This window comes from Pundamilia nyererei, unplaced genomic scaffold (genome assembly GCF_000239375.1).
Source record: "Pundamilia nyererei isolate P.nyererei 1_Seehausen unplaced genomic scaffold, PunNye1.0 scaffold00100, whole genome shotgun sequence".
NCBI lineage: Eukaryota > Metazoa > Chordata > Actinopteri > Cichliformes > Cichlidae > Pundamilia > Pundamilia nyererei.
This window is the reverse complement of record NW_005187501.1, coordinates 1,901,190-1,911,751: the sequence shown is the minus strand read 5'-3', so window position 1 is coordinate 1,911,751 and position 10,562 is coordinate 1,901,190. Positions and strand designations below refer to the sequence as shown.

Here is a 10,562-nt window from a genome sequence, read left to right as displayed (position 1 = left end):
ATGAAGAAACAATCGACCAGTCTTCGAGTGCGGTTACCTGTGTTTGTGTTCATCGCAGAGGTGATTATTGTTGCCTTGTATTCAGCATTTGTTACATATGATGAAGAGGCTGATGCCAAATTTCAGACTAATCAGACCAACCCTATGCACAATGCAGTGTACAGGGACTACCCTTTCTTTATAGACATACACTTCATGATATTCGTGGGTTTCGGGTGCCTGCTGGCATTTTTCCGATTCTATGGTTTTGGGGGGATGGTTTTCAACTTCCTCACAGCTACTTTTGCCATCCAGTGGGCCATTCTGGTGCAGGGCTACTTCCAGTTTAGCCATGATGGTAAGATCCACCTCGGAGTGATCAATCTCATAAATGCAGAGTTTGCCTGTGCTGTGGTGCTGATATCGTATGGGGCAGTGCTGGGGAAGACCAGTCCTTTGCAGATACTGGTTATGGCTCTGCTGGAGGTTCCTGTGTTTGCCGTCACAGAATGGGTTGTGCTTAAGTATCTGAAGATCAATGATGCAGGAGGCTCCATTCTCATCCATCTCTTTGCCTGCTATTTTGGCTTGGGTGTCACTTTTGTGCTGTACAGGCCTAGTCTAAATGAAGGCCACGCAAAGGAGAACACAAGTTACCATTCTGACATCCTGTGTCTAATGGGGACCTTGTTCCTCTGGGTGTTCTGGCCCTCCTTTAACTCAGCTTTAGTCCTGAAAGGAGACGATCAGCACAGGGCTATCCTCCACACTTTCATTGGACTAAGTGCCTCTACACTTACAGCCTTTGCACTCTCTGCTATGCTGAATAAAAATGGCAAGCTTACCATGGCTGATATTCAGAACGTGACCCTGGCTGGAGGTGTGACAGTCGGGGCATCTGTGGATATGATGATATCACCTGTAGCTGCATACGCTCTGGGTGTAATAGGGTGTATTGCATGCATGCTGGGCTACAAGTATTTGAGCCCCATCTTGGCGCGACGTTTGAGGATCCAAGATCAGTGTGGCATTCACAACTTGCATGGACTAACCGGACTTATATCCTGCACTGCAGGGATATGTGCCATACTGACAGCTAGTGAGGAGGTTTATGGCCCTAGTTTCTATGAGATCTTTGCCCACAGAGCACCAGTGGAAGGGGACCCCAAGCTACAAGAGCTACGGATGGTGATTCCCGGTTTAAAGGCAGGTTTGGGGAGGACTGCCCAAAAACAGGCTCTCTTCCAGGTTGCAGCTATATTCTCCACCATAGGACTGTCAGCGCTGGGAGGCATACTCACAGGCTTTCTCTTGAGGCTGCCATATTTTGCATTTCCGTCTGACGATTTCTGTTTTGATGACAAGCCATTTTTTGAAGTTCCTCCTGACTATGATTTACCAGTCAGACTTAAACACAGCAACACAAATAGTGTAGAAGACTCTACTGTGTGATGCTCAGCAGCCAAGGACTGTCAGTGCATTTAACTGGCATGATACAGGAAATATATATAAATGAGGCTATGTTATTGTTTGAGAGTAAAGAAAATTATTGCAATGATGGAAATCTGTGTTATAGTAATTTTTTTATTCTTTTTTTATATAAATTTCATTGTAAATGATATTTCACTAGTGATCACAGTGATGATACGGTCCAGCACAGACTTATATTGATGGTCATTATGTTATTCGTTTCCATGTATGTAAACATTTGAGAAACTGTGTTAAAGAGCAAATTAGACATTGTTGTTTTTTCTACGAACCTTTGTAACCTTTGTAATATTACTAATTAATGGTCTACGGGGGAACAAGATAAACAGCTTAGAGCAGCAGTGTCTATATTTATTAACAGAAACTCACCTGGGGGCCAACATTTCTTCTTGCCTTTTTGAAACATAAATATTGTGCTTTTTTCAATAACAGAAGAGTTCTCATTACTGTGATCATGTGTGTTTAAGCCTTGACAAAATAAATCTACTTTTCATTCACATATGGAGAGAAAATAAGAAGATCAAGCTGTCTGGAATAACTAAAACTTCAGTGAAGCTGCTTAATTTCAGTATCTCAGGCTAAATTTAAAAGAGACTCACTATTCTGTGTATTGCCTGAGTGTATAAAACTTTATACATTCATTGGCTGCACTGCATGGTGCTGCCACTATTAGGTACAAATTAAAATAACACTTTATTAATTCTGTTTGTGATGACAGGCCATAAAGAATACATTTTAACAAAGGAGCGAGAGGCTGTATAAGAGCTGACCGAGGGCCGTGATTGGTCACCGGGACGGACTTTTGACATGTTCAGTTTAGAGAACTGAACATAAGCAACAGAATTGGTAGAAAATATTATATATACAGTACTATTCAAACAGGGCCTCTCGGTTCCAGTAGGTGGCAGCAACGCAGCACCAAACGTTACCGCTGCAGTAAATGCCCATAGCAGAGGAAGAACACGAAGAAGAAGGAAGGAGATCGGCGAGGTACCAGGCCACGACCTGCAACGGGGACTTCCTTAAACGAGGTTATATAACTTCCGAAATTGTGACTTCATCTTGGCTTTGTGTAATCTACAAAGAGAAAGGCGTCGAAGAGGATTCTCTACACCAGAACGTTTTCCGCGATATTTTCACTTTGGCACAACATTTCCTTCAGTTTCACACGGTAACGTCAATGTTTGCTAATGAAGCTCGCTCGCTACCGCGGAAGCGCGGTTAGCTTTTTAGCCGTATTCGAACCTAAGCGTTTCTTTTTGGTTTCCACCATAAATATTATCTGGAATCGTGTAAAATACGTCAAAATGGTGGTTGGTTGATTATAGGTTTGCATATCTACAAGCCTGCTATTATTCATATTATCAAAATGGTCAGCATAGATTCAGTGCGGGCCTTTGAAAGCACGGCCGTGGTGGCTAGTTAGCATTAGCTACGTTTCGGGTAGACGCGTGCGCAACGTTGAGATTTTAGAAAGCTTTGTTGTTCTTCGGGTACAATTAAATATGTTTTTCTTATGTTGTCCGTATCAATCGATCATGTAACGGATTGTATGTTGAGCATGTGATACTAATAAGAAAATCTAGGACTCATCGTTACCACGCCGTGTGTATTTGTAGCGTTTACTCTGGGTATTACAGTTTCTCGTGCGCAAACGGATCACTGAAATGTTTTTCTTCCTTTTTCTTTCTTATTGCAGGATCAATATGGCTGATGACTTTGACGTTGAGGCCATGCTGGAGGCTCCATACAGAAAGGTGGGTTTAAAAGTCGGAGAAGTGAGGCCTGTGTTGCTGTTCGGCCTTTTTATTTTTAGACCTTTTATATTTGCTACTGTGACAAAGTTAACTTGAATGTTGTGTGGTGTGAATGAGTATTTAAGACGCAATACAGAATTATAAATAAATCCACATCTATCTCTCTTTATAGACTTCCCTAATGATATCTCACCTCTACTCCCATGAATTCATCTTTGATTCCACTGTGAACTGTGAAAAAAAGGAAGGTAGTTATTGCGCATATACTGATGTACTGTGGTTCACTTTAGGACTAAAAGAGATTCAACCCAGAACATCCAATCCCTATTCGGTTGCTACAAGGTGAATGCCAATGGTTGATAAGCCCATCTTTACTTGTCCAGCAAAGGAGGCAGTATTCAGATTTACAATCTGTATGTTGTCGCTGTTTATGAATGTGCAGGGTTTTTTCAATAAGAGCCTTTTTAAATGGAAAACTGTTTTGTATTGTTAAAAATCTCCTCTGTGTGTGTGTGTGATTTCAACATTATTTTTCTGTTATATAGCATTAACAAGTCTAGTCTTTAGCAAGAATCAGTATATAAAGTTGTGCTAAAGTATAATTTCCTCAGGCAGTTGTATTTGTATGTAGTTGTGTCTGTGTCAATCTGTGAGTGGCGTAATTCCTGAAGTTATAATGCAGCAAAATTCTTGAAAATCCAGCGATTGCATTTTTGTCATAGTTCTACAGCAGAATTATCGGTGACAAGTTATTTTTCTCTCGCTGGTAAATATGAATACTGCCTCTTTGCCTTAGCCAACTGTAATGTGAATCAGCATCTTGATTTTTGCATGCTACAGAACACCACAGATATTGATATATTTCTAGAATAACTGTAAAATAGCTACATCTGCCTTTTATTGTATGATAAGATGATTTACTTTCAGTAGTTAATAATTCCTTAAGTCAAAAGGTTGTAAGTATTACTGTAAACTGAAGATGATGGTAGTGTAACACGTGGATGAATTAATCTTTATTTATTTATTTGCTTGGGCGTCAATATTACTAAGAAGTGTGAATCCCTGTTTGCTTCAGGGCAAGATGTGTGACAGAGGTGGCATCGAGCTCTTACAGTCCAAGAACGAAAATGGGTGAAGATCTCTGGACTGACACCAACCACACAGGATCTCTTTTAGTGGCCATGGGCCATGCGTGGTCACATGTTTAGGCACAAATAGTGGCATTGGTACGACCTATTAGAAGGGTATTGGTGGAGATGACCTGACTATTGTCAGCTTCCTGAACTGAGCTAATATGTTGGAAACTCTCCCTTATCTTTGCTTTGTTGCATTAACTATTGAGCAGCTTAGTAAAAGAGGGGGGGAAAAAAACAAAGGATGGAGTGGGATGGGAAGCTATTGGGGTGGTGGAAGGACACTGTCCAGACATGACTGTAGGAAGTTTGTATTTTTATTAATTGAATATATTCTGCATTTTCTCTTGTCCCACCCCATCCCCTTTACCTTGACGACATGAAATGTTTCATCTACGTCCTCATGATGTTCTTCTATCGACCTTGCTTAGGATGAGAACAAGTCCTCTCATGCAAATGGACACGATGACCAGAGCAAGAAGTAAGTTTTGGTTATCCATCATGTTACCTAAATAGTGCTTAATCAGACAAAGTTCTGCTTTAAAGTGTGTGTACAACAACAGAACTGTTGTAACACTTTACAGGAAAAGGAGGAGTCGGAGCCGAAGCCCGGGCTCCAAAAAGAAGAGGAGCAGAAGCAAAAGCAAAGACAGAAAGAAGACTAAGAAGAGGAGCAAGAGCCGGGAAAGAAAAAGAAGCCGCAGCAGAGAGCGCCATCGCAGCCGCTCCCGAAGCAAAGATCGAGCTGGGCGGTACAGAGCACGCAGGAGTCCGATGTATGTGACCTTTTACGCTTGCTAGTCAGAAAAATATTACATTAACTTTATTGGGTACTGAAATTGTATGATTTTAGGTCTTTTTAATGTTGTTGTACTTAATTTATTTTTGTAATTTTAAGTTGGTTGCTTGTTTATGTGAAAAGAACATGATTCCCCCCCCCAAATGTAAAATAATTCTTATTTGTTTTTTAGTCGCAAACGTTCCAGAAGTCGGAGCCCCTTCAAAAAAGAAAAGAGCCCCATTAGGTAAGATAAAACAGTCACGTGAGTGGTTTTATGTATGCACACATGTTCTGATTTTTCGTAGGCCTTGACTCACCAAACATTTGAAAATTCAAAATACTGTTACACTCAGCTAGAAAGACATGCATAGCATACAAGCAAAGGAGCAGGTAGCACAGTGCTGCAAATGCATCTTCCTTAACGACAGGCTTTGAATAGTCAAAGACGGACTGTTAAAAACACCAAAAAGAACACTCTTATGAGGTCCTTCAGTGACTTACATTGGTATAAGTATTGTCTGTCGGCTCTTCAGTTGCCTACCTTGACAGGCCTAGCAAGCAAAGCTGCCATACCGCTCAAGTTAAACCTTACCTGTCCCTGAGTGTTTGAGTTACTTAAAAGTCCTCCCAGTTCAGCATCAGTTTCCCACAACAGCAGCAGCAGCAATATTAGTGGCCAGAAGTGGTCATCTTTACAGTCTGTCATCTCGAGGGGTACCAGAACAAAGAAAACATGTGTTCTCCAAATCTTCAGGTTATGGTTTTAGTTTTAGGTTTCTATACTATCACAGCTTTAAAGTTTTAAAATATCTTTAAGCATTTGTTATTGGTTTGTGATTAACATGCACATTTGGTTTTTGTCCTTTTCCTCCTAAGGGCACCAATTGACAATCTAACACCAGAGGAGAGAGATGCCCGCACTGTTTTCTGTATGCAGCTTGCTGCAAGAATCAGAGCTCGGGACCTGGAGGATTTCTTCTCAGCCGTTGGAAAAGTCAGTTGACTTTCAGTTTGTGTAAATTCCAAATGAATGCCATCCAGGAATTTGGCTCTGAAAATGTGACTGTTCTCTCGCTATAGGTTAGAGATGTGAGAATAATCTCTGACAGAAACTCCAGGAGATCGAAGGGGATTGCATACATAGAGTTTGTGGAGTCCTCCTCTGTACCTCTGGCAATTGGATTGACTGGCCAGAGGCTTTTAGGAGTGCCCATCATCGTCCAGGCATCTCAGGTTAGTGTCGTTTCTTTTTGTGGACTTGAATATAGAACAAGTCGATTAGTTCTACTCACTTTGACCAGACATATTAATAGTCAGCTGCCGTGTTGCAAACTCCATACCAAGAACTTTGAGGGGGAAAAAGAAAAAACCCATTTCTATCGATTAAAAAAAAAAAAAAAACAGACCAGAAAGTGGAAAATAACTTAAAATATTAACAGAACTTAAGTGATTCAGATTGCATTAAAGCAAATGCTGATTCTGCACTAAGGTCCATTATCATTTTGACATTACTTAATGTAATTACACTAAAATTCTTCAATCATGTCATCTCTATTTCTAATTACAGGCAGAGAAGAATAGAGCAGCAGCTGCTGCCAATAATCTGCAGAAGGGCAGTTCAGGTCCGATGCGCCTGTATGTGGGCTCACTGCACTTCAACATTACTGAAGAAATGCTTCGAGGGATTTTTGAGCCCTTTGGAAAGGTCAGGAGAACTCTGCAAATATTAATTTGTTTTAATCTATTTAAGTGAATGTAGTATAATCATCTGTACGTGTGTTTCTTCTTCATAGATTGAAGGAATCCAGCTTATGATGGACAGCGAGACTGGCCGATCCAAAGGATATGGCTTCATATCGGTAAACAAAGCCTTTTGTATGTCTTTGGTAGCTTTTTGTTTGCTGCTGGGTTCACTTTGTAACCTTTTAACTTTCTGAAGTTTGCAGATGCGGAATGTGCAAAAAAGGCATTGGAGCAGCTGAACGGCTTTGAGCTAGCCGGACGGCCAATGAAGGTGGGGCATGTTACAGAGCGCTCAGACTCTTCAACAGCCAGCTCGTTCCTGGATAATGACGAACTAGAGAGGACTGGTATTGACCTAGGGACTACAGGGCGTCTACAGCTGATGGCTCGACTAGCAGAAGGTTTGTAATGGCACTTGGCAGACATATCCATTCCTGGAAAAATTTCTGGTCGTAATAAAAGAGGAAGGAACAGCTTATTAGCAAAGTAATGAGTCAAACCACAGGCATACATGTAATATGTAACAGTGTCAGGGTCATTTATTATACTGGAATAAGCCAGAATGAGTGGTTAAGTATTTTTACTTTACACTGACCTAAATTTGGTTTTTCAAACACAATTTTTATAAATGTAAATCTCCAAAATAACATTAATCCTACTTACTGTATTAGCATATGGACAGAAAGCAGGGGGCACTAGTAGACCATTTTAGGCGGGAGCTTTAGCCTCATCTTCTTTGCCTTTTTTCTCTACTACCCCAATGTTAAAGTACTGTATAACTACAATTATTTAAACATTATTAAATATATTTTAATGTCCTGCCATGATTCCACATTGTTTGCTTTCCAGAAACGTTAACACTGAGAAGTCCGATTTATTTATTTATTTATTTTAACACGTGAATTATGGTGTGCCATAACTGGAACCAATTTTCACTGCAACGTTCTATGTAACCTGACATGCACCTCCAAGAAATGTAACTACCTGTTAGGTCTGCCTATACCACGATGATTTGAATGGCATGGTGCAGGGATAAAAGGAGTTTCCAGTTACAATATCAGTTAGGATGTAGATTTCCTACAGATGTGTAACTCAAGCTTTAAGCCTGGAAAGAAGGACACAACTTGAGTCACCACATGGCTGTGAAACCTGTTTTTGTTTGTTTTTCCCCCACCAACTACATATCTTTGGTAGAGGGAAATGACCATGTGAATGAAAGTGATTGTTTCTCTGTCCTCATCAGGCCACACTACATGTCATGCTTCTGCTGCCTTTAAGTGTCTAAAATTAACCCTATGCAAAACAATTTCTTTCTCTCAACAGGGACTGGTCTGAAGATCCCACCTGCTGCTCAGCAGGCTCTACAGATGACTGGCTCCATACCCTTTGGGGGCATTGGCGCTCCAGCAGGTGAGCCTAGATGATGGAAGATATTTAGTATTTGATATGTTTTCTTGCCACAGGTTTAGTGACAACTTTTTTTTTTTTCTTCTTCTTCTTTCTTCCAGCTGTTCCAACCCCAGCTCCAAGCCAAGCTTTGAACCTCCCATCTCAGCCACTGGCCACACACTGCCTTCAGCTGTCCAACCTGTTCAACCCACAAGCGTAAGGACATTATCCTTCAAATAAGTTCACTTTAAGTTTGTCTTAAGCCTTTGCATCTCTGGACTGAGAGCAAAGCATATTGTCAGATGGCTTGTTCAAGTTTTCACTATCAAAGAAGAATCTGACTGTTTTAAATGAGGCGTTTAATGGAATTCATTTGTGTTGGAACCAATTTAGTAGAGGTCTGAGTTTTTAACATCAGTGTCCAGTGATTCTTAAGTCATCAATCCTTTAATTCATAATTTTTCTCTACTCTAAACACTTTCGTGTATTCAAAATACCTCTCTCTTATCCGTAGATCGATTTCTGTTCAAAAGTTTGAGACAGAAAATATACACAAGGCAAGTGCTGAACCGAAAACAAGCCAACAATGAAATAATAAACTGGTCACATGCTTGAGCTCTGCAGTGTGCAAGCTTGACAAGTCTGTGTGGTCTCAGTTCCTCCTGTCAGTGAAGAAATCTCTTTTGAAATGACTTAACAGAAAAGTAATGGGGAAAAATCCAACTGTGCGTTATTTTTCAGGCTAATTCTGAATTTTGTTTCAATCTGAAAACACAAAAGATGTGCATTCAGCTGGTTTTAAATTTGTGAAACTCATTAAGTTAAAAATCAATCTTTTTGAGTCAAGCGGAACATTTTACTGGATTTCTAATATTGCTGATTATTTTTGCAGGGAAAATGATCCCAGCTGGGCAGCTGAAATCCAAGATGATGTGATTGAGGAATGCAACAAACACGGTGGAATCGTTCACATTTATGTCGACAAGAACTCTCCTCAAGTAAGTCGAAGATTAAAACGAGATAGTTTTAACATCAGTGCTTTTTTTTTGCCATTTTTTTTTTGAAATGCACAAGCAGTAAAGTTGATATCTCTCTTGCTCACATAGGGTAATGTGTATGTGAAGTGTCCCTCGATACCAGCAGCCATGGCAACTGTAAATGCACTTCATGGACGCTGGTTTGCAGGTATGCAGCACTGCTGAAGATGGCAGCTATTAACTAGTTTTTAAGCTGCAAATATCTTAGGTCTAATTCAAGTAAAATTAATTTTCTCTTTTTTCTTTTTAAATATTCTCGATCAAACTGTAGGTTCTAATGTTTACATTTGTCTTTCTTTCACAGGTAAAATGATAACAGCTGCCTATGTTCCTTTACCAACCTACCACAACCTTTTCCCTGATTCAGTAACAGCAAAGCAGCTTCTAATGCCGTCACGCCGATAGTCAAAGACAAGCTTCTGAAGTCTGTAAATACATTTGTTTGCATTCATGAAAATGTCATTGAAACATTTGCATTGAAATTAGTTGGCTGTGTGTAATAAAAGTGGCCTCAAGTTCACGTTCACCATTTTGGGGGAATTTTTTTTTTTTTGTTTAGTTGCTTTTCAAATTTTTTGTGGGCTTGTGTTGTAAACTACCACTGAGAAGTAATCTGCAGATATCTATTGGTCTACATGTTTTTAAATATTACTGTCATATCTGCTTGTTTAAATTCAGAACTTTTAGATTTCAAATAAAAGTGCAGAGTTAGAAAAAAAAAAAAAGTGTTGGGATGATAGGCCTTAAATGCCAAAAGTACATCGACAATAATCCTTTGTAACTTTATACAGCCATAATTTCATTTTTGTATGAAGGCTCCCAATAAACTTGGCAAATTTGATGGTTCATTTTCTTTTTGTTATCATTTTGGGGAGTTTTCAATGCCAGGTTAATGCCTCTGTGATTAAAGTCCTAATTACAGTATTGGACCAATGTTTTTACTCATTCCCTGCTATATACATGTCCCAAAAACCCACACATGGATGAGGGATACGTCTTTAGACAAGGCACTCTACCACCTAAACAAAATTAAACATACCTAGGGAATTCCCTCTTGGATGGGCAATCAGAAAACTGGTCACGTGAATTTGGGTTAATTTAGCAAGTTGATAACCAGTGTGTGATATTAGCACTATCAAATCTAAATGGAGTGTTTCACAGGTCATATGATGAATCTTCCACAGAAAATGATCCATATGACTGCCACCTACTCTGAGAGACATTATCAGATAATGGTAAAATGATGACTGAAAAT

General features: G+C 39.8%; 2 protein-coding genes across 7 annotated transcripts; both read left to right on the top strand.

Moving 5' to 3' along the window:
- On the top strand, positions 1–1,431 carry rh50 (Rh50-like protein). Its single transcript, XM_005740538.1, has one exon. It carries the CDS (start codon positions 1–3, stop codon positions 1,429–1,431), a length of 1,431 nt encoding a protein of 476 aa, XP_005740595.1.
- Positions 1,432–2,370: 939 nt separating this feature from the next.
- Positions 2,371–10,231, top strand: rbm39b (RNA binding motif protein 39b). Of its 6 annotated transcripts, none has more exons than XM_013912776.1 (16): positions 2,371–2,498; positions 3,167–3,224; positions 3,515–3,566; positions 4,789–4,838; positions 4,942–5,133; positions 5,329–5,382; positions 6,015–6,132; positions 6,219–6,371; positions 6,706–6,843; positions 6,932–6,997; positions 7,078–7,282; positions 8,205–8,291; positions 8,390–8,486; positions 9,163–9,268; positions 9,377–9,455; positions 9,612–10,231. In XM_013912776.1, the coding sequence occupies exons 1-16, from the start codon at positions 2,408–2,410 to the stop codon at positions 9,710–9,712; spliced, it is 1,647 nt and encodes a 548-aa protein (XP_013768230.1). In that variant the 5' UTR covers positions 2,371–2,407; the 3' UTR covers positions 9,713–10,231. The 6 variants fall into 6 exon arrangements, with proteins under 6 accessions (XP_013768230.1, XP_013768233.1, XP_013768231.1 ...); XM_013912779.1 differs by having other exon boundaries at positions 2,430–2,638; XM_013912777.1 differs by lacking the exon at positions 3,515–3,566 and adding an exon at positions 3,397–3,468 and having other exon boundaries at positions 2,430–2,638.
- The last annotated feature ends 331 nt before the right edge of the window (positions 10,232–10,562 follow it).